Source organism: Monopterus albus, unplaced genomic scaffold (genome assembly GCF_001952655.1).
Source record: "Monopterus albus unplaced genomic scaffold, M_albus_1.0 scaffold171.1, whole genome shotgun sequence".
In the NCBI taxonomy this organism is placed as follows: Eukaryota; Metazoa; Chordata; class Actinopteri; order Synbranchiformes; family Synbranchidae; genus Monopterus; species Monopterus albus.
Window position 1 is genome coordinate 832,851 of NW_018128051.1, and position 21,996 is coordinate 854,846.

The 21,996-nt window shown below is 41.2% G+C and overlaps 6 protein-coding genes across 9 annotated transcripts in view; 3 read left to right on the top strand and 3 right to left on the bottom strand.

Annotated features, from left to right (window-relative positions):
- The window catches only part of meiob (meiosis specific with OB-fold), a 5,707-nt gene extending 4,805 nt beyond the window's left edge, over positions 1–902 (top strand). The window contains exons 13-15 of the mRNA XM_020615926.1: positions 2–51; positions 337–423; positions 505–902. Coding sequence (XP_020471582.1) covers positions 2–51; positions 337–423; positions 505–609 — 242 coding nt within the window. The 3' untranslated portion in view covers positions 610–902. The remainder of the gene's footprint in view (position 1; positions 52–336; positions 424–504) is intronic.
- A 283-nt stretch (positions 903–1,185) lies between these two features.
- mlst8 (MTOR associated protein, LST8 homolog (S. cerevisiae)) lies at positions 1,186–6,433 on the top strand. Its single transcript, XM_020615915.1, has 9 exons — positions 1,186–1,335; positions 1,629–1,798; positions 3,045–3,096; positions 3,206–3,368; positions 3,656–3,731; positions 3,886–4,038; positions 4,139–4,263; positions 4,545–4,708; positions 5,698–6,433. The coding sequence occupies exons 2-9, from the start codon at positions 1,670–1,672 to the stop codon at positions 5,814–5,816; spliced, it is 981 nt and encodes a 326-aa protein (XP_020471571.1). The 5' UTR covers positions 1,186–1,335; positions 1,629–1,669; the 3' UTR covers positions 5,817–6,433.
- A 301-nt stretch (positions 6,434–6,734) lies between these two features.
- bricd5 (BRICHOS domain containing 5) lies at positions 6,735–11,993 on the bottom strand. The gene is made up of 6 exons (XM_020615910.1): positions 11,757–11,993; positions 11,397–11,534; positions 11,151–11,300; positions 10,945–11,052; positions 9,573–9,726; positions 6,735–6,838 (listed from the first exon to the last, which is right to left on the bottom strand). The coding sequence occupies exons 1-6, from the start codon at positions 11,808–11,810 to the stop codon at positions 6,744–6,746; spliced, it is 699 nt and encodes a 232-aa protein (XP_020471566.1). The 5' UTR covers positions 11,811–11,993; the 3' UTR covers positions 6,735–6,743.
- Positions 11,994–12,344: 351 nt separating this feature from the next.
- On the bottom strand, positions 12,345–14,922 carry pgp (phosphoglycolate phosphatase). The gene is made up of 2 exons (XM_020615909.1): positions 13,786–14,922; positions 12,345–13,479 (listed from the first exon to the last, which is right to left on the bottom strand). Exons 1-2 carry the CDS (start codon positions 14,378–14,380, stop codon positions 13,154–13,156), a joined length of 921 nt encoding a protein of 306 aa, XP_020471565.1. The 5' UTR covers positions 14,381–14,922; the 3' UTR covers positions 12,345–13,153.
- Positions 14,923–15,536: 614 nt separating this feature from the next.
- zdhhc4 (zDHHC palmitoyltransferase 4) lies at positions 15,537–18,491 on the bottom strand. Of its 2 annotated transcripts, XM_020615908.1 has the most exons (9): positions 18,426–18,491; positions 18,081–18,301; positions 17,711–17,847; positions 17,517–17,590; positions 17,217–17,395; positions 16,678–16,803; positions 16,451–16,463; positions 16,219–16,360; positions 15,537–16,143 (listed from the first exon to the last, which is right to left on the bottom strand). In XM_020615908.1, exons 3-9 carry the CDS (start codon positions 17,831–17,833, stop codon positions 15,844–15,846), a joined length of 957 nt encoding a protein of 318 aa, XP_020471564.1. In that variant the 5' UTR covers positions 17,834–17,847; positions 18,081–18,301; positions 18,426–18,491; the 3' UTR covers positions 15,537–15,843. The 2 variants fall into 2 exon arrangements, with proteins under 2 accessions (XP_020471564.1, XP_020471563.1); XM_020615907.1 differs by having other exon boundaries at positions 16,219–16,463.
- Positions 17,291–21,996, top strand: part of grid2ipb (glutamate receptor, ionotropic, delta 2 (Grid2) interacting protein, b) — a 40,986-nt gene continuing 36,280 nt past the window's right edge. The window contains exons 1-3 of one of the 3 annotated variants that reach the window (XM_020615902.1): positions 17,291–17,376; positions 19,534–19,682; positions 20,314–20,427. The gene's annotated coding sequence lies outside the window, so the exon portion shown is untranslated. Of the gene's footprint in view, positions 17,377–17,800; positions 17,869–19,533; positions 19,683–20,313; positions 20,428–21,996 lie in introns of those variants that run through there. The other 2 variants (XM_020615904.1, XM_020615903.1) reach the window with 2 other exon arrangements.

Here is a 21,996-nt window from a genome sequence, read left to right on the forward strand (position 1 = left end):
CATTCCTGCACCCTTAGAACCCCAGTGGCAGAGAATACACTTGGCTGCACAGTGAGTACCACGTTACACAAGAATGATTACTCAGCCTCAGTTCTAAATGTAGTAGCATCTATTTACAGGGATTAAAAAACATAAGATTAGAATGACACAAACTGTTTGAAAATGAATTTTGATTGTTTGAATAATCTATTTTGGCGGTAGTTCAAGTTTGGTGCAGGTCTGAAAAGTCAAGAAGTATATGCTGCTGCTGGCTGAATTTATTCATTCTACCACAAGAAAGGTTTTGTATCTGTGCTCCAGCTGAGATAAACGACATATCTCTTTCATCTGTTGCAGACAGAGGAGTTTACCAGGTTAACTGATGACGAGCGGACTGCAGTGAAATGGAAATTTCTTTTGGAGAGATGCAAAATATATGTGAAGGTACTGTAGATTTATTGCTGTATTGATAAGCTATGAAAACTAAAAATCTGTGCATTTAAAAAACCATACAATATGCTGCAGATCTTTCCTACCACTAAGCTGAGGACTGGGATCAGGGGGAGTGTCCTGGCCTGCTCACTGGCCGACCCAGGAGAGGTTAAACAGCACATGTCTGCCCTGCTGTAGTGACTGTGGACAGCACATACGCACACTGACCAAGCAGGAAAGCACATATGTTGCAGTGATAGTTGTCTGCTTCACCTGCTTTTTGGTACAAACTGTTCTGATTAAGATTAGGATGCTTACATGGCAGACTTCATTTACACATATGGCCTTGTGTTTTGTGGATTGATACACTCTCTGCAATATTTATTTATTTAACTTATTTATCTAATGTATTTATTAAAGAATGCATTTATGGTTTGATTGCTTTGTAAAACATTTGAACTAATTTCTAAAAATAAACTTTTATTGTTTCACTACATTAAATTTATTGCACAGCCAATGTTAAAAACAGTCATCAATACTCACAAAAAATACAATAACAAAATGTTTTACTTACAGTTACAGTTACTTTTACTGAAAAACTTTTTATGGCGGCAGTTTCATCCATATTACATAAATATTTCAGTAAAGCAAATTATTTTCTTAAATAGAATGTTTTCATTATAGTATAATCACCTTACAGTAGTAACTAAACATTCAAAAACCGATTAGACCCCTTGCAGAAACGTAACTTTTTAAGCTCCACGTATGTTCTCGTGTGGCTATCGTCCGGTTTCTTGCTTTGTGAAGGGCGGTCAGTAGGTGGCAGCACTGCGCTGATTACGAACACGGAACGTTTACAACATCGCCGTGTGTTGCTAAGGGTCATATTTTAGGACTGTACAGGCTTTTCAGCAACGACTAAAGGTAAGCAACATTAGGCAGGCTAATTAAGTATAAATTGTTTAAATAGTGGTGTGTATGTGCGGTGTTAGCTGTTGAAGTAGAAACGTGAACTAATTATATTTGTGTTGCATTCACTGTATTAAACATAGCTATGCTCATTTGCTAAATTTAGCCTGTAACATACCGTTGTGTTTTAGTTGTGCTAAATGTTTTTCCCCACAGTATGACAAATTAAATTACGTTCCCGTTAAAGTTGATTTGTAAGGACAGTGAGAAAACTACAGTAGCCGACTCTCTCCCGCTTTTCCATACAGAGTCATACATAGCTTCATTCTGATCAAGCCCGCAGTCAAGCATGAATGTGACCCAGGGGACGGTGGGCAGCGACCCGGTCATTCTAGCCACGGCTGGATATGACCATACTGTCCGGTTCTGGCAAGCCCACAGCGGAATCTGCACCAGGACAGTCCAGCACCAGGACTCTGTATCCTTGCTCTGACTTAAGACACCCTGTTGTGACATGTGAAACCTAACATAGTTTCAAGTCAAAGTGTTTATTGTCATATGCACAGTTAGGAAACGTGTTTCCCTGTACAATGAAATTCTTACTTTGCCGTCCACATGAATGCCACAAAATACAAATGAAATATGAAGTAGTTAAATAAGTAACACAAAAGTCTAAGGCACTTTAAGCAGCAAATGCAGCAATATAATAAAAATATAAGAATATAACAATGTATGCTGCATGGGAGCTGTATGTGCAACAGTCAATGTGCAATTATGCATGTGCAAATTGAGAATGTAAACAGTACAGGTCGACGGTACATGACGTATTTCCTGGTAATAAACTCCTCAGCTGTTTAGGAGTCTGATGGCAGAGGGAAAGAAGAGTTTTTCAGTCTAGTGGTCCTGCATTTCACACTTCTGAACCTCCGGCCAGAGGGCAGAGAAGTGAACAGTCCGTGCTGGGGGTGAGTGGGATCTTTGAGGATAGAGGCAGCTTTCCTGTGCACCCTGCGGTGGTAAATGCTCTGCAGAGAGGGCAGTGGAGTCCTAGTGATCTTCACAGTCTTTACCACTCTCTGCAGGCTCTTGTGGTCCATAGCAGTAGTGCTGCCATACCAGTCAGTGATGCAGCTGGTCAAGATGCACTCGATGATGCAGCTGTAGAAGTTGCTGAGGATCCTAAGTGACACTGCAAACCGGACAGTTTACACTATGATATTCAAATTATTTAGTATAGCAGTCTCTTCAAACTGGGAAATGTTTGAGTTAGACATTTGGTCTCTTAGCCTTGTCATTTGAGATGGGCAAATGACAGCCAAACTAGTAAGAGACAAAAATATGTCTATTAACAATCAGTGTGGATGCTGTTCAGTGGAGCTGTCGTTCACTGTGGAGCAGCTCCAATGTTTCTCTTATGTGTCTCTCTGCTTTATTAGTATAAGTTTAATAAAGAAAGACACTTTCGGCTTTTTTCCGCTTAGGAGTCGCCACACTGACGACTCGCATGTTCACATTTGGCACGTGTTTTACGCCGGATGCCCTTCCTGACGCAACCCTGATTTGAACCCAGGCCGCAGTGGCGAGAGCTCTGCGCCTTAACTACTAGCCTACCAGGGACGGCCTTTTGGTATAAGTTTAATAAGGTTACAAATTATAAATAGGTTGTAAAATCTCTTAGCAACACACTTAGAGAAATGATCTGCTTCCTTATCATTTGCTTCCAGCAAGTAAATTCCCTTGAAGTCACACCTGACAGGAGTATGATTGCAGCTGCAGGTTGGTTAGAATCTTTTCTTCTCAGTTGTTATATTACTGTCATACCCGGACTGCATTATTAAGTTCTTCCCTGCTAAAATTCACAGTAGGCTTACACTCTGTTTTCCAGGTTATCAACATATCCGCATGTATGACCTAAATTCCAACAACCCCAACCCAGTGATCAACTATGATGGAGTCAGTAAGAACATCACATCTGTGGGTTTTCATGAAGATGGACGCTGGATGTACACAGGAGGAGAAGACTGTATGGCTCGCATATGGGACCTGAGGTACAGGGCTGCAAGTAATTACACTACAACCCCAAATCAGAAAAAGTTGGGACACTATGTAAAATCAAAATTAAAACTGAAAATAGTGATACATAAATCATCTATGTCCTGTCTTATGTTGAAAACAATGATGTGACACCTCATCAATTTTATTCTTTGTTCAAAATAAACACTTCAATTCAGATGCATGTAACACATTTCAAAGGGCCAGTAATGAGGTAAAACAATGAACAATTGACTTGGCATCGTATAAACCATGCGTGAGCCCTCCGTTCTGTTTTTCTCAGGTCAAGAAATCTGCAGTGTCAGAGGATCTTCCAAGTAAATGCTCCAATCAACTGTGTGTGCCTGCATCCCAACCAGGTGCAACATTCAATTAATTCTAATTCATAAGGTGACATAACACTACTTTTTTTATGTCGGTGGTTTGTTCATGTTAATGTTATTGTAGGTCAGCTAGTGTGTGCGCTTATAGCCCAAAAATGTTTGCAAATGTTCAGTGTTGTGTGTGTTTCAGGCAGAGCTGATTGTTGGAGACCAGAGCGGAGTGATTCATATCTGGGATCTCAAGACTGACCACAACGAACAGCTGATTCCTGAGCCAGAGGTCTCAGTCAACTCAGTTCACATTGACCCAGATGCCAGTTACATGGCAGCGGTCAACAGCTCGGTCAGTGCCCAGACAATCTGGAAATGGCTGAAACTATGGAGTCTTAAGTTATATTTGACAATTAAACAGCCTTATTTGGTCCTTTTGTTTTTGTTAACAGGGAAACTGTTACGTGTGGAATCTTGCTGGAGGCATTGGAGATGAAGTAACTCAGCTCATTCCCAAGACTAAGATCCCTGCACATAAGCGCTACTCCCTCCGCTGCAAGTTCAGCCCTGATTCAACGTGAGTGCCCTTCTCATCTCTAAATGTTAACCTGCCAGTTAACTGTCCGGTAGCAGATCATATTGTTGTAGCTAGAAAAAGGCTGAGTGTGGCCAACTTATATAATATCTGCCCTCTTGTATACTTCGGGGAGAAGCTGCTGTGGTCTGAAAATCTCGTTTATGAAATTAAATTAGCATTTTGGGCTATATAAGCAACTGACTGCTTGAGAGGAAAAAAAAAACTAGTTCCTGCTCTGATCTTGGTGATATTGACTTTTTGTGTTTTGCTGTCTTCTCCAGACTTCTGGCCACTTGCTCAGCAGATCAGACCTGTAAAATCTGGAGAACATCCAATTTCTCACTTATGACTGAACTGAGCATCAAGAGCAACAATCCTGGAGAGACGTCCAGAGGCTGGATGTGGGACTGTGCCTTCTCTGGAGACTCCCAGTATATTGTGACTGGTCAGTACATGTGTTCTGGCAGTTGGGTTATCACTACAATGCAGTGTGTAGTCTTTTACCTATAGATACCATTATAGAGTGAGACCATAAGTAACTGTTTCATCCTACAGATGTGTTACTTTAGAGTTGGGGAAAATTGTATAACAGGAACGATTTGGGAAAATACTGACATTGTAAATAATTATACTAAGCTTGTAATTTTCAACATAAAAATTGGACATTCCAAGTATTTTGCACAGAAATTGCTGTAAAGAAAAAGTTCAAAAACAGCATCTGCAAAATTGTTATCATCTTACTACACTACAGTTTTACAGATCCTACACTTTAAATTAAATGCTGCAGGTTTGTATTAGAACACTGAATATTTAATATATTAACATTAAAAAAAAGATTTGAATGGCTGTAAAGTATGAAGGTTGCTGTGACACTTGATCATTTATTTCACATGCACACTTTTGCAGTTAATTTAATTAGATAAGTTTGAGTTAGTAAATTATGTGACAGTCACATTATTGCACTATCATTCGATCCTAGTCCCACCATATAGTGTTCACTACAGAATAAAACTATCTTCCTTTTTGCAGCACAAATGCAGTAATTTTCTATTGAAAAAATAAAACAAATCATTCAAAACTCTCTGATGTTCCCCAAAACACCACACTCCAGTACAGCAGTCAGCTGTCATCAGTGTGGACGGTATGGAGCTCTGATGTGTGTGTGCAACTGAGAGAACTAATAGAAAAATTAGAAATATGAATTGTAGTGGGTCTTTTGAATGCATTGTGATAGAGATGTGCTGAAGCTTAAACTGGGTGTTAAGAATAATCTGAGCTATGTATGACGTAGCTGAGTCATTATTATTCAGGGATGTATACTGTAAGCAGAACTTGTGGTTCAGTCAGGATACTGAGGTCTGTGAATGATGGGATGGTGTCAGGGTGATAAAAAATTTGCCTTGAGGTGAATTTAGGTTGTTTTTCTGTTGGCAGCTTCCTCAGACAACCTAGCTCGCCTGTGGTGTGTGGAAACCGGGGAGATCAAGAGGGAATACAGCGGTCACCAAAAGGCCGTGGTGTGTCTGGCTTTCAATGACAGCGTGCTGGGCTGAGAAAGAGGAAGGAGGTGAGAGACAGTCACAGCAGAGGAGAAATAAGGACAGAAAAGCAGACGACTCTTTAGAGGAAGTGACTCATGTCTGTTGGCTTCACTGGAAACTTTTAAGTTTTCCCTGAAATGTTCATCTTGAGAACATGGAGGCTTGTGTTTGAACATAACGATGGCTGTTCCTGCCAGATTCTTGTAAGTGTTCAGGTTTTGAAATTGGTACAGTTCTGGTGAAAATACGTACATGGTAGTATTCATCAACCATCCTCTAAACTGTAACCTATATATTTATTGTACCAAAAGGACCAGATTATTCACATTGTGTTTCAATACACTGTTGAATTGATTAATCAAAGTTATATTCCTTTTTTAATTCACACCTAAATTAGGAAATGCTAACTGTGTACAGTAAATGATTCCAGAGTAAAGACGGGCTCCAAGTTTTTGCATTTTGTCAGTTTTCTTCCTTTTCTCAGTTTAATAAAGAAAAATTAGCCAAAAATACCCAAGTTATTTATTGGACAGATCAAAACAATGACATTGCAATAGGAATGGTTAGACATAATTTCACTGCAGCAGTTGGTTACAGGAAATACAATCAGAGGCATGTACAGTACAAAAAGGGACCATTCTTCAATAATAAAATTCTTCTATGATATCTGTGGTGTGCCACATTCAGAGGGTATTACACATGAAGGCAGTGACAATGGGGCTTTGGTGATAACCCCAACAGCCTGTCTCCATCTCTTCTCTCTCAGAAGGATGGGAAAGAACTGGGATGTTGGCTGCTTCACTGGTTTACTGGCAGCTGTATGGCACAAGGGAAACAGTCAAAGCTGCCTTTTGTTCTGCGTTTTTATTGTAGAGGGAGCCAAAAAGACAATCTTGTTGCCCTGATCTTTTGCTGGGAGGAGAGGAAGGGAAAACGCAGTCACTCAGGCAGGTAATAGAAACAGACTGACACACAGATGTTGCTGGGAAAGCAGATGTCGATGCAGAAGTAGACCAGCCTCTGTTTGCTTGGGCCTGAGGAAGAGAGAAATTCATATGACATGATCAAGTTGTTGATAACAGACTGGCTATGGAAACAGGTCATTATAATGAAGAGAAAGTAAATGAACTCTTGGAAATCATCTACATTTATATATGAATTTGTCTTAAACTATGGTCAATTCTTTATCTAATTCAGTTATGAACAAACAATATTTGATCATTTTAAATGTAATAATTATTTTAGCTATAAACAAACCACTGCACTGTTCTGGTCCATACTGAATACACCATTCAAACATTCACAGTCTAGGTTGGAAACACTATGTGAACCTAATGACATCACAAAAGCTAGTTGGAGTCAGGAGTTCGCAAACCTGGAACCTAGTCATTGAAACCAGAAGTGTGAGTTGGAGCTACTTTGACTTATTAAAAACATTCAGATATTTTGAGTTTGTCATTCACATGAAGCATCTCCTGGTGTGAACCTGCCTGGTGAAGAAGATCTAAGAAGATTTCAAATCAGCAACAGCTGAACTGCATAAATCTGGGAAGGGTTACAGAGTAATCTCAGAGCTTAGATATTCATCAGTTCACTGTTTGAAAACATGATTTAGTGCTGTGGCCACTCTCCCAGCTAGGACACAAAACAGACTGCTCAGTGGGGTACGAAAGAAGCCCAGGAGCTGGTTGCCATCTGTCTTCATGACCATATACAATCATGGAGCATGGTGTCCATGGCAGGATATCACCGCACGTCCAACCTTTGATGCTCCACGACACTACTGGAAATGTTTTGTGAACCGACAAAACTAAAATTGAATTGTTTGGGAAGAACATGCAGCACTGTGGTGTGGAAAGAGCACTGCATCCCATCAGTGAGGAACAGTGGAGGGAGGAGCATGATTTGCAACTGCTTTGCCTCTGGGCCTAGACAGCTCATCGAGGGGAAATGAATTCCAAATTTATCACATTATCTCACAGGATAGCATCGGGGTTGCTGTCTGCTGCATCTCAATACAACGCAGTTGGATGAGCTAGCAGGACAATGATCCTAAACACTGAGGTAAATCCACTACAGAATGATGCATACAAAGAAAATCTACCTTTTGCAGTGGCCTGGCCAGAGCCCAGACCTTAACCCAACAGGGATGCTGTGGAATTAGATAGGGGATACTCTCACATGAGCAGTTCTGACCAGTGGCCCAAAATTCCCCCTGAATTTTGTGCAGGTCTGATCCACAGCTACTGGAAGCTGTTGTTTGAGGTTGTTATTGCCAAAGGAATTCATCCAGTTATTAAATCCAAAGGTTGACTAACTTTTTTTTCCACCATCTCTGGGAATGTTTGAGTGTGTTCAATCAAACACATAAGATTACCATTGTTTGTGTTATTATTAGCTTTAAGACATAGTGTTTGCTCATAGTTGTGATTTAGATCAAAATTAAATCACATTTTATAATCAGTTGATACAGACAAAGCGAAACGGGTAATTCCAAAGGGTTCACATACTTTCTTTTTCTTCCCCTGTATGCAAATTAAGGGATTGAGCCAGTCAAAAAAGTAGGTCATTGTCACAAATTCACAGGCAGTTTTTCTATCATGCTTACTATTTACACGACTGATTGCTTTTTAATTGGCTGTGGAGTCAGGTACATATTTTGGAGTCTTGGAATATTTCTGGCTATTTAGGCTCATCTTTAAATAGCTTGGAGTTTACTTTTATGGTATAAATTTTTTCAGCACAACCAAAGTTTTTTTGACCTGACAATTATTTGTGCACTTTCACATACAACATGCGTGATCTTTCACTCCTGGGGATCTGTTAAATAAGAAATGTCACCGTCTGCAACAGTGGAAAGGTCAGTGTAGCCATAGATAAAGATCAGGTTTCAGGTGGGCACATAGCTTTGTTACGGAGCTGCCAGCTGACTAATTTTAAAAACTGCCCATGCACAACCTCTGTGGGTAGTGATATGACTCCTAAACTCACCATGTGTCAAGTAGGTCCATGTGTACTCTGTTTTTTGTTTTTTTACATTTTTATCAGGAAAAACTGCCACTCAATAGAACCATTTTGATTTCAACTTTTCAACAATTTGAGTGAAGATTCTTTTTGACTGTTGTTCAGACAAAGCAAATAATTTGAAGACATCGTGGACTGTGGACACTTACAATAGGCATTTTTCGCTATTTTCTGAATTTTTTTTTAACAAAGCAATTAAGGGAGGAAATATTTGTTAGAATAACCTGGTTCTCTGTGGGCAGGGGGAAAATGTACACCTTTGTGAAACCATTTTAGAAATCAGTGGTTGAGTTATTGACCTGTAGTTATTTTTAGCAAGTTATTATAATCCCAGCATTTAAAAGGTTGTCAGCGAATCATATGAAAAGTTCACAGCAAATGATCCCACTGGAACTGGGCCTGAAGCTCATTTATTTCTCTAAACATTTAAAAGCAATTCAAAAGTGTATATAATCAAGTTTTGTAAAAAGGTAAGATATGTCCTAAAGCAGCAGCAGTTACTTAAAAAAGAATAAATTGTGCATTTATAGGGGTCTATTTTCAGCGGCGGATTAATACACACTGGTTTTCTCCTGAGTATTTATTGTTTGGCAGCTGGACAGTGAATGTGGGATCGACTCGGGGATCCATTCATTTCTGGTTTCTCTGTTCACATTGTCCAAACAGGGGTAACGTTTTTTAACATGACTTTTGATGTTTGTGTCAAAGCAATTATCTCTGAATCACAAGTCAGGCTGTTCTCACCCTCAGCCCTTGTGGTCCAGTGGACAGACCGGTCCTGACACAGAGCCTGCAGAGGCTCCTCCAGTACAGACACATCCACCTGACTGGCTGCCAGCACCCCCAGGAACTCCGTCTGCCTCTGGGTCTCGTTCCCAGACAGCTGGAACTGACTCTGCTAAGGACATCATCACAAGTGTGAGAAATCATTTTCAACTCACAATGATGAAATAAAATCAAACTGGAGTCAATGCGAGGGAGATACGAAGAAGAAAACCAGATGTAAGCTTCTGTGAGGCTGTCTTTGCTGCTGAGGTCAAATGGTTCACATTTGCACCCTTATTTGTCACAAAGGCTGTGTGTAATTGCGCAGCTTCTGATCGGCTCTGATGGTGAGCCACTTGGCATACTGCTATGCTAGAGTGAGTCACATAACAACCAGTTTTCCTGTGCCGTAAAAGACCAAGACAACCATAGTGCCTCAACACAGACAAACAACATCTGCTCTCCATCTGAGGGGCCTATCCTACTTACCACAGTCAACAGGTAAATTTAAATACTGCGGAGCTGTATGAGATATGTGACACTAAGAGACAGGATCTCAAAAACACTCAACTGATGCTTTTGATGCAAGGAAATGGGACGATAAAGAAGAGAAACAGAGGCCCTCTCTCTGTTTACCTACAAGGTCCTGCATCATACCTGTAATCTCTGTTTAAACCACAGCTATGGTCATTCACCTGCTCGTGTATATAAGAATCGGATAATCCCACACAAATCATATCCAAGGGCAGCAGGGCTCAATTCAGACCCAACAGAGTATGAAACTATGGATCTCAGTACAAGAGATCCAAGTATTTACTTCCAGGAAGATAAACACATCCCTTCTCTGACTATCCAATGCATCGGGCTGTATCTTATTCCAACAGAGCAGTCTTAAAAGCCAAAGAGCCCTCACACAGAGTGGTCATTGTGTCTGCTCCAGAACTCAGGCTCGTTGCCGTAGCCTCCTGTAAGAAGATCCTGAGCATGCTGAGGGGGGCTGGATGGATCGCATGTGCTCAGGAATTCAACCGCGGAGACGAGGGAGGAAGACTATATGCCTCTTTGAGGCCCTGTATGCTTGACCTCTTTCTTTGTATGGAGTGCAGAGGAAGTCGTGTAAAAAATATGAAACCCAGTAGATCTTAGCTCAGTGGTCATAGCTATGGGTCACAGCCACAAATGCCAGTTAACACACTAGAAACACCTGGCTGAGCTAAAAGGGTGACCCTAACCTTCCTTTTCTTCATATGCCCAGGTGCGTTTTGTCTCACATATCCTGAGCATGGTGAGGGAGAACCTCTTATATAACATCAGACTTGATTTCTCACGTCGAGATGGAGCTGCTGGTTACCTTATTAGTTGACTCGTGAAGGAGGGAGTGTACATTGTCATAGTTGGACTGGTCCATCTTTCGCAGGAAGCAGCTGTCCTGGTTGACTGGTCTGTAACATATCAAACCCTGTGACACAACAGCAGACAGTTGGATGTCTGATTAGATTATTCTTCCTCTCTTTCAGCTAATATGCAAGTCGGAAAAGGAAAAGCCCCTGTACGTACATGTTTTATATCGAAGAGCACAGTGGACATCTTATTTGTTGGTGAAGTCACAGACAAGCTTACCAGCTCATTCTGCTGGTCCACAATGACTGACTGGTTGACCAGAACTCCAGTCTGATCTGGAAATGTGATTCTCGCCACCTGCAAAGGCTGTAGAAACACATTCTGATTTGTGTTATCAAGATTTCAAATTGCAAATAAAGAGCGAGACAGTGGAAGAGTGAAAGAGGTTTTCTGGTGTCCTACCTGAGACGGAGGCTGTGACAGGTTGAGGTGCCCCGTCAAACCGAGCACAGTGATGACCAGGAGCAAAGAGGCTGAGAGGCTGACCCAGAATGCTTTGTGTGGGAAGGTGGACTCGGGGGACACAATAGGGCTCCCATCCTGAGTAGATGTTGCCACACACAGGAACCATCACACAGAGTGACAAGCTGTTTTACTAATATGTGGCAGTCCAGTACGGGATGGTCAGGAAAGGTAAGCCACCAGCTGAATTTATGTGAAATTTTTTAACTTGCTACTGGGATTTGTACTTTGAAGTTCCATCCTGTTGTACAGCTGTTACTGACTTATACCAAAAGTTGCTATTAAAATCCCTGTGCTTACCGTGCACCGTGCTTCCTCCAGACGGTTTTCTGAATGCTTCCAGCACCTCACCATCCTGTCTCCTTTGACGGCTCCTCACTCAGTCTGCTCCCTTCTCGTAACTATCAGCATGGAGCTGTGGTCATGACCAGCACTGACTGAGAGTCAGTACACCTGACCAGCTACTCTTTGTCCCCGCAGACCCCCTCCCCCCTGGTCTCACTGTTTCCCTCCCAAAAACAGTTACCCATTTCACATAAAACTCAGACTCTTGCCAATTTTTAAGTTTTGTCTTCCTGTGGTTTCCTCCTTTTCTCTGACCTAATATCACTTTATATACTTCTCCAACATTATCCTTCTTTCCATTGCCCGTTTCCTGCACTCACACATACATAAGATGAATTGGCCGCCCTTCCCAGGCCAAACAAAGGACAAAGGGGTGAGGCAGGCACAGCTTGGAAAGTCTCTCTCATCGGGTGAGAGGTGATATGCAGCTCTGACTGCTGCTGCATCCAGATGATGACAGCCCGAGGTGACTTGAAGCAGTAGGTTTAGAGGAAAGGTCACTGCCTTTACTTTGAACTTAAAGCCACAGACAACAAGGCTGACTTGTTTAAGACAGTTGATCTTTTATTACAGATTTGAGCATTGCTTTCAGTGTTGGGAGTCCAGGAGAAATCAAGAAAAACAGATGGTAAAAGGAAGACTAGGTTTACCTTTAAAACATGAATGCCATTCTGTTAGTCACCGTTTCACTAATGAACTGACATAAAACTGGATACCGCTGCACCACCCCATAAAATCACTCATTCTGTTGAGGCTTTAAAATACACAAAGAAACACAGACATCAGACTACTTCAGTGCCTTTTAGCTCCATTTTCTGCTTCGTGTTTGTGGACTTAGAAACAGAGCTTTTGTAAACATATATATTACATAACTGTAGATGTTCTTTGCATGCTTAGTTCCCTTTTTGAGTTCGACCTATAGTTGCTTAAGGGGAGATTGCATCACAGACAGGCTAAGGGCACAGTAAAGTACACTCACCTCTAATTTTTCTCAAAAAAGGAACATGCACTCTTATACCTCGGTGCCTACTCTGCTCTTTAACACCAATTACTGTACCCTGAAATAATACTGGAAATCATTGTTCATATGTCATAAATAATATTATGTTAAATTAGTTTTTATAATGGTTTATTATTTGTGCTGATAAAATCTGGATAGTTTCTCAAGTCTTTGTCTCCTGTGTCACACAACAGTTGTGACTTTGTTATAGAGATGATTTGAATCTTAATGAAAACTATTTCCTTTCAGATGACAACGGACACTGGCTTGTGACAGGGTAGCCAAATTCCTCAGGTTTACAGCACTTAGGATATAAAGCCACTCTTCAGCCCTAACATACTTTGCAGCATTCTCATCCCTGCAGAGCTGGAAGGAGGTCAGCGATGCTCTCCATGTAATAATCCGGCACCATCCCCTGCCTCTCCACGCAGCCACTCTTCAGATGAGCCTCAGCGTCCGCCACAGTGCTGACCCCTGTCAGGGTTAGGAGGGTCTTCAGGCCGCAGTTGGAACCCAGCAGGATGTCTGTGTCGAGGCGGTCACCAACCATCAAGCAGCGTTTGTAGTCCACACCGAACTTGGAGGCCAGGCATTCAAACATGAAGCGGTTGGGTTTGCCCACCGTCTGAGCCTGACGCTGGGCTGCTGCCTCTACAGCCAGCAGCAGGCAGCCTGTACCTGAGTGGAAGAGTGAGGGTCAAGAGTTGAGGTGACCTTTAACTTGAGATTGCAGCATCTGCATCAGTGAAGTCAAATCAAGTTCTGATTTTAGTAATAAGCCTCAGCTCAGTGGCATAGCCTCTACCTTTTGCATAACCTGAGGAAACTGTACATAATATTAGAATTAATTACTTTCCTGATATTTCATGAACTGACAAGTCAACATGAGGCCATGAACTGCACCCTACAAAAAAATAGCTGGCTGACAAGAGCCCAAAAAGTAAAAGTTCAGTCCGTCAGCACTTGTCCAGAGGGCGGCCTTACCTGGGACAGCCTTGCCTCCCTCCAGGGGCAGCCTGGTGTCCCTGTTGGTTCCCACAAACAGACAGTCCTGTTGGGTCAGGTACTGCATAGCTCTGTTCAGCTTCATGTAACTGAAATGCTCATCGAAACCGACCACCACCGCTTTCACCTCGGGGTCCAGAGGCACGTTGGCCCAGTCGCTCGGCCCCCCGGAGATGTGGTCAGGCCCCACCCCGATCTGCTGGATCCCCACCGCCTCCATCTCCTCCCTCATCGCGTTGCTGCCCAGCAGATAAACTTTGCCCTCCAGTTTACAGACCGTTTTCAGGTACATGGCGGAGCAGTATGCTGTCCCGAACACCTCATCTTCTCTCACGTTGAAGCCCAACCTCGACATTTTATCGGCGTACATCTTCCTCGTCTTACTGCTGTTGTTGGTGAGGAATAACACTTTCTTGCCGCTTTCCTTCAGCAAATGTATGACCTGAGCGGCGCCAGGGATGGCCTGGTCGCCCCGCCAGATGACCCCGTCGCAGTCGAACAGGATGCTGTCCACCGAGTCCAAGACTTGTTTTACCAGTGGTCCGCTCAGACGTGTGCATTTTGACCCAGACATCAGGTAGCACGGAGTTCAACTGAGGCGTTGCACACTGTGACGGACAATTATGTAACAGTTCGGTTAATCCCCGGTGGTAACGTGCCGTTGTTATACGTGGCTTACACTACCGACTGAAGTCACGGATGGTACGGCTAGTTGGTTGTTGGTTGTATGCAGAAACGGCCAGCTATGTCAGGCGACCGAGTTGGTTTAGAGTTAAAAATTGTAGTGTTGAAATTGACCGTACTGATAACCTGACTGATGTGACCTTCCAGTCTTCCATTCAGTTAACTTACATCACGCTTCATGCCTTACATCAGTTCTGCGGTACTTCCGCACCGGCTTAAAGGGACAGGATCCAGCAATAGCAACGTTATTATCAAGACTGAAGTGTCAAACGTTAAATTGTTAAACAGCATTAAATTGTGGATAAATGTATCTTTTAACTAGCCACCGTTCTACAATGAAAAATACACTGTGTTGAGTAACAGTTTAGCACTACGTTTTGACTGCTGCACCAAAGTTCAAGACCCCTAGGTAGCTGGGGTAGGCTTCTTCTTCTTGAGTTTTAATGGTGGGCTCCAGACCAACCAAGAAGGTGCATGCTGCTACCTACTGTACTAAGGTGTGTAATAGAAGAAAGGTGTGTAATATGACAGCTTTATGAGCGTATATTCTATTTATTAACCCAGTTATTTCTAAATATCTAGTCAAATGAATTAGCATTTTATGTTGTTTTCCCTATCTCCAATATATTGTACCTTTAATACTCCATTCTCTGCCAATTTCTAATACCCTACCCTTCATGTGTTAGATACACAGGTAACTAAATCTAAAGACAGTAAAAGCTAAACACCTTGTTATTTGAAGTAACATTCGTGAATTTAAACTATGTGTCTTTACAAACTGCTATATATAGAATGACATCTTTATCAATTTATTACACCAGTGAATTCTAAAAAACGGGGTAGGCTAGTCCTCCCACTAATGACTTTGTTAACCCCTTAAACAAAGCATTTGTACAACTGAAATGTTTTTATAAACAATTTATTCAAATTCCTACCTGCCTATATGATGAAACATTGCCCAAATGAAAACTAAAATAAGGCCTAAAGGGTAACGTATTCAAATGCCGAGAGCTATTGGCCATTTCAGAAAGAGTTACAGACACGTGAAAAACTCGGAAGACATCTTGTTTGCTTCAGCTTTGGAAACATTACTTAATGGCAGCCATAGGATAAAAAGGGGCTTAAATAAATTGTCCTTAGTTTGCAGCTGGGACATTTAATTAACAAACCTGACCTGATATATTTGCTGAACAATTTGGCACACCTATCCAAATCAACATATCTGGTGTGACCGGAGCTCATAAAGGCAGCATTAATGTAAACTTTCTTCAGTCAGCAGTAGTTTTTAGGGCCAATATATCTGAGGGAATGTACAGTAAATTCAGTTTAACAACAGAGAGGGCGGTATCTTTTTCAGGTGTCTTTTTTCTTAACAGGATGTGAGAGGAAGAAAATCTCCCCCAGGTTTCTTAGTAGTCCTCGACTGTAGTAGTATCTTTTGGAATGGTCTGGTGCCGGGATGCAGAGTTGGTCTGCTGTTGTAGTTGGGTGACAGTGCTGACAAACATAACCTCGACTTTTGTACCATTCACTGGAGGTCTGGTTGACAAGAGCCAGGTAAGAATGGAACAGGGCATAACCCGCCAGGAGGAAGAAGACAAAGAGCACAAAGCCCAACATGAAGACAATTCGGGGGAAGGTCAGGAACAGATGCTGGAGCGACAAAGGGGAAAATGAAATATTTAATTTGAACATGAGAAATGAGAAATCAGTGGTCATGAGACTTACCTGTACAACAAACAGAGGCCCTGCTGGCTGCTGCTGACCATATTCATCTATATAACTGGCCCCAAGAAGCCCTGACTGCAGCACAACATAAAGCAGCATGTCTCCAGTTAGCAGGGTGATGTCACCTGCCATGGCACACAGGCTGAAGAGATAAAGCAAGAAGTAGCGTGTGTTCTGCGCGCCAATGCAGTTGTTCACCCATATACAGTGATGGTCGAAACGCTGGACACACCTGTTGCATACCCCTGAAATACAGGTGGTGTTTTGTAAAATGATACATCCCTATGTGAACAATGCCAAACAAGACAATTAAAGGACATACATTTCATTAACATTGATAGAATTCAATTAAATTGTTTTATAAAGGTAGGTAATGAAAAAATAGCTATAATATAAATTTTACTATCAAACCCTGAGGGAACAGAATAGCAGCTATATACAATGTAACAAAGTACTCACTGCAGTGTTTGGAGCGAGCTGGTTTGACGAGTTGACAGGTCGGACAGGAAATTCCTGGGTGAAACAACCTCCTGTCATATGGATAGATTTGTAACTGAACAGCAATCTTCTTTTTTGTCACTGTGCCTGCCAGATGATGAGACACAGGGAGGGGCACTTGAGAAAAAAATATATCAGAGTGATAACACAAAGCACATACCATTAAGTAATCTGTTTTTTCCCTTAAGGACCACTGGAAGTTTATTATCCAGAACTCAGTTGTCAGTGACCTTGTTTATTTATGATGGCATGGCCTGACACCCCCTCTTTGGGGCCAGATAATGGGCAAACATCATTTAACTCGTATACTGAGTTTCCATATCAATGGTCTCCCATTCTTTGGCACATGTATTACTGATTGACGTTATACACAAGCCTTGTCTTCCACTAGTTAGTATAATCAAAATGTCTTCTATGCCCCACACCTCACCAATTCCAGGTGTACTGCCCCTGCCTTACAGAAATGTTTTTATATTTACTGCAGCTAATATAACGTTAACCTGGATCTCTCTTGATACAGAGGTAGAAGAAGAAGGACTTGATGACCAGCAGGATGTAAGGCACAGACAGCCTGGTCAAAGTGGTGTCCATCTCTCTGCAGAAGCCAAACACCTCATAGCTGAACTCTGCATAGACGGTGATCTCTAGCAGGATATGCAGGTAGATGAACATGTTGTTCCTGCAATAGAAACAAATGACAAACACTGAAGCTAAACAGTAGAATCATCTAAAATATTAGACCATATAAAGCCTTAAATATTTATTATGGCAATGGCTTTATTTCTGGGAAGATTACAAACCTTTGATGAAACAGTCGGTGCAAGGTCCACTGTGAAACCTTTTGGAGCCATTTTGGAGTAAATGGTGCAAGTACCTGTGAAGAAACCCGTGTTCAAGAGGATCTGAGAGAAAATTTGTACTGTGATAAATTAGCACAGCAGCGCGACGCGGCGTCAGTTTGCGGAAGTACTATTAAGAAGCTCCCGTTTCTTACCTTGACCACAAAGTTAAACGCTATGTGAAAGGGAGTTTGCTGCTGGCCAGAGTATTTGCAGACTAGGACAATACATGTCAGCACCACAACGACGTAGATAGCGAACAGAGTGAGGAAATCCATGTCTCATCTGTCGGCTTCACAAAGACAAATAACAGGTGTATATTGAACAAACTCACTACGAGCAGGTAGAAAACTTGACATGAAGGCACAGTTATGTCACTTTTAATTTTTATTCAATACAGTGAATGCCTTTAAACCAGATAATGCGTGTCTTCTAAAACGACTCAGGTAAAGTTTGCGATAGCATGCTAACAAATGTCAGTACTCAGTGTTAGCAAAACTGCGTATCGATTCCCACTTTATTTACCTTGTAAATTAAGCTGTCTCTCCCACCTACGATCTTGTCGATGTCTCACATTTCAGTGTTTTATTTCCTGTCAACATAGCTAGTTTGGTTAGCGCTATGAGCACCAGCTTCACCTTTTGCCCATGCTCGCACTGTAAACAATGCTACTTCCTTAGCATCAATGTAGCTAACTGCCAAGCTAACAACTGTAATGTTGAGCTAGCTCGGCGGCGCTGATACTGCTGCAGGACAGAAGAGGAAATAATGTTAGTATCTGTCTGCTAATACATATATGATCTTTCTCTTTCTCTCTCTCTCTCTCTCCTTGCAACCTACTTAATATTAAAAAGAACATAAGTTACTTACATAAAACTACACAGTAGGTAAGCATTCTTCTTCATTTGTTGTTTAATGGTGATTGGCAAACAGCGTCAGGTGCATTACCGCCACCTTCTGGACTGGAGTGTGCATCAAAATAGTTCATATCTGCCACTGTATTTCTATAGCGAAATAACCACGTTATATTATATTACTTTGCTCAGTCCGGTGGCCTCTAAAGACTGTTTAGGCTCCTGAACGCCTTTGTAACATCTTGTCACATTCACCACTATTATGCTTCTTTAATAATTTCATTGTAGTATGTAATCATAATCTGGAACATACTTAAGGTATTAAAAGTAAAAACACTTAAAGTATTAAAAGTAAAAGCACTCAAAGAAAAGGATCCCCTATCTTCCAGTATTATATATTATTACATTACTATTACTAGTGCATCAATGTGAATCTGCATTTTAATAATGCATCTAGGTGTGTTGAGCTATTTTTAACTGTTAACTGTATAGGACTGCAACTAAAATTGGATTTATTTCATTATTGGTTAATCAACCATCTGATTCCTGTCTTAATTACTCAATCAGTTGAATTACAAAACTATTTGCTTCATAAAATTGAGAAAATAGTGAGAACTGCTGGCTAAATTATTATGGATTTATAGCCTAAAGTGACAGTTCGTTCGCTTCATTTGTCCAGCCACCAGTCAAACCTCAAAATTATATAGGAGCAGTTTTTTTTAATTTTTACATGAAAATGATTATCAGCATACTTTATGATTAATTTTCTCTCAGTTGACTACTCACTTCAGCTGTACTTGTGCATAATGTTAGGTAGTTCAGTGTATACCAAAGCATAATAATTTCTAAAATAATAAGTAAAGATGTCAAATACATTTAACGGAGTTGGAAAGTACATTTCCCTCTAAAATGCAGTGCAGTAGAAGTATGAAGCAGCACCTGAAAATTGTATTTAAGTAGATATAGTAGATATACTTAGTTACATTCAACCATGAGATAATTCCTTCTTCAAAATCAGACTTAAAATCACTGTGCTTAAAAGACTCCAGAATTAGGAATTTTGACTCCCATGCAGAATTAACTCAGTTATTTTGTGTTGTTTTCTTTGTGCCGCTGCCATCTAGTGCTCCACACAGTGCAACAGGGCATCACAGGACACCTGGCAGATCTGGTTGCGGACATGGCCCAGCAGTCATATTACAGCTCACAGCGCTGGAGAGGGGAGCATTGCTCAGGAGCTGTGTGTGAACATCTCTGGATGCTGTTTAAAAAGGTAAGGGATATGTGGTTGTACTGGAGGTTTTGATGTGCTGCAATGGTGTGATTATTTCAATGTTTCTTATAATAGATAGACCACAATGCATTGCATTTATTAGCTGTTAAATTTGCAGTTGAGAAATGTTCATAAATGTGTTTATGACTAATGAAGTGCCAGTTTTCCTTTTCATAAAGATTTATTATTTTAGGCTCAGTAGAAATGCTGAAAAGTAAAAATGACTTCTCTGAAAAAATGTTTTACATCCGTTCTAACTGAGTGAAAGGGTGAGGTAGTTTTACTCAAATCAATTGCCTGTGAAATGTCACAGTTCTTGCCGTCTTGTCGTACACGAGTTAACCGTCTTGGCTGTAGCATATGAGGAGCGTTTGACTGAAGGGAACCGTGTGTGTTTGGAGATACAGCCATTTGTGTTTAATTATTCATTTAGTTCTGGACTGGCTGTTCCTTACTGTGTGTATTTGAACCTAATGACAGCTCACACTCCTATAAGCCCGTCTTCACAGGTACTTCTCCTACTACTCACTTAATGTCGTCATATAACAAGTGTGGAACTGCTCGTGACTTTACTCCTGTGTGTTTTTGGTGGCTTTGCATACTCATACAGGTCTTTTCACTTTACACTAAGGAGACCTCTGCTCAGGTTGAGACTGCAGGACTTAGGTGAAGTCACCAAACCTTCAGATAGCTGAGGACAGTGACAGTGGTAATGAAGCTGAGGAGGCCTCTTTGACATGTCATGGTAGGAAATTACTGAATTCTGTTTAGCTACTTCCTGTTATTGTGCATGCAGACTTACTGTCATACTGACATGTTTTCCTTTGTTAACAAAGCCATATTATTAATAGCACCTGTGCTTTTCCTACTCTGACAAGTCAGAATGCCAGCTGTGAAAATGGTCTACCTGTACACACCTACACAGTCCCCAGAAAAGGTCACATTAGCCACAATAAATGAAAACACTCCTGTGGTCGTGCAGTGAATGTGTAGGTACTTAATGGTGTTACATATTTTTGCTTAAAGAAAAAATATTGGTCAAGTAAAAGCACTTCTGCTGGAGCACAACATATGACTTTGTTCCACAACCACACAAAAAATCTAGGACTGCAAGTCCTGATTTTGTGATTCATTGATCAGTCTCATATGCCAGAATTTGTGAAGAAATCTAAACCTCCAGAGGCCAAGGAGATGTCTGTGAGTTGTGTATTTCTTTCTGGTGAACATCCCAAGATATGCATCTTCCAATTATTTAAAAAGTAGCAAATCCTTATATTAAGTATTTGAAAAGCTGGGACCAGCAAATATTTTTCATGGTTAATTAGTTTTCCATCTGTGAACAAAAATACCCTTCTGCATTGACACAGAGCCATTTTATTGTCACAGGGATAATGTGAGGCCTTTATGGCTCTAATGTTTTTAATCCTTAATCAGTTGCGCATAATTAGGGCTGAAACTAATGAATGTTTTCATTGCTGACTAATCTACTGACCGACTTCGGCCTTTCTTTTGCTCTGTATAATTTCATAAAACACTCCAAAACGACCACAGATATCAAAGAAAAGCCTTGAATTTAGACACTGGAACCATTAATGTTTTGTATTTTTGTCAGTTTTACTTAAAAATCACAATGAGTCAACAATGTTGCCGGATGATTTAATGTTGCTTAACTATGTGAGGCGACAGTGGTGCGGTAGAGCAGCCGTCTCCCAACCAGAAGGTTGAAGGTTCGAATCTCGGTGCCTGCAGTCCATATGTCGAAGTGTCCTTGGGCAAGACACTGAACCCCCCCGGTACCCCCGATGGTTAGAGCCATCGGTTGAGTTGGCGTTGCAGATGGCTGCCTTGGTTCTGTACCGGAAACAAATTCCTTGTGTGTAACATAAATGGCCAACAAAGGTGATTATCCTTATCCTGGTGAATTTCCAACGTATTGCCCCCAGCGGTAGTATCAAATGAGACACTCAGGCTGATGGTAAAGCATTGTTCTACACATGATCATGATATCAGGATGATTTGAAAGTTGACATAATCACATAAAATTATTTTTCTAAGGTGATCTTCACTTGTTCTGTACAGTCATGAGCCTGAATAGCCATGTTTTCTCTCTAGATTTGACCTAAACTCAGCCCCTGTAATTGACTGTTCATTTCCACCACAGTGTTTGGTCACACATTAGTAATGCGTTACAAAAATTGATTGTGGTTCTACTATAGCCGGTGTAGATACCCACCAAGGGGAGGGAGCATGTGTTCCTACATTATTAATGATGTGATCGGAGGAGACTCAAAGATACAGCTCATAGTCCTACTAA

Bases quoted from the DNA above. Each gene is read 5' to 3' on its own strand.
- mlst8 (XM_020615915.1), top strand. From the start codon at position 1,670: ATGAATGTGACCCAGGGGACGGTGGGCAGCGACCCGGTCATTCTAGCC. The intron at 3,369-3,655 runs GTACAGGGCTGC...TGTTTTTCTCAG, and splicing joins GCTCGCATATGGGACCTGAG to GTCAAGAAATCTGCAGTGTC. The intron at 3,732-3,885 runs GTGCAACATTCA...TGTGTGTTTCAG, and splicing joins TGTGCCTGCATCCCAACCAG to GCAGAGCTGATTGTTGGAGA.
- zdhhc4 (XM_020615907.1), bottom strand. From the start codon at position 17,833: ATGGATTTCCTCACTCTGTTCGCTATCTACGTCGTTGTGGTGCTGACA. The intron at 17,396-17,516 runs GTTTGTAATCTT...TTTCTATTGCAG, and splicing joins CACCGACTGTTTCATCAAAG to GAACAACATGTTCATCTACC. The intron at 16,144-16,218 runs GTAAGTCTCATG...TTGTCGCTCCAG, and splicing joins GGCCTCTGTTTGTTGTACAG to CATCTGTTCCTGACCTTCCC.
- pgp (XM_020615909.1), bottom strand. From the start codon at position 14,380: ATGTCTGGGTCAAAATGCACACGTCTGAGCGGACCACTGGTAAAACAA. The intron at 13,480-13,785 runs GTAAGGCCGCCC...TCTTCCACTCAG, and splicing joins GGGAGGCAAGGCTGTCCCAG to GTACAGGCTGCCTGCTGCTG.
- bricd5 (XM_020615910.1), bottom strand. From the start codon at position 11,810: ATGGTGAGGTGCTGGAAGCATTCAGAAAACCGTCTGGAGGAAGCACGG. The intron at 11,535-11,756 runs GTAAGCACAGGG...ACATCTACTCAG, and splicing joins TGGAGGAAGCACGGTGCACG to GATGGGAGCCCTATTGTGTC. The intron at 11,053-11,150 runs GTACGTACAGGG...GTTGTGTCACAG, and splicing joins TGCTCTTCGATATAAAACAT to GGTTTGATATGTTACAGACC.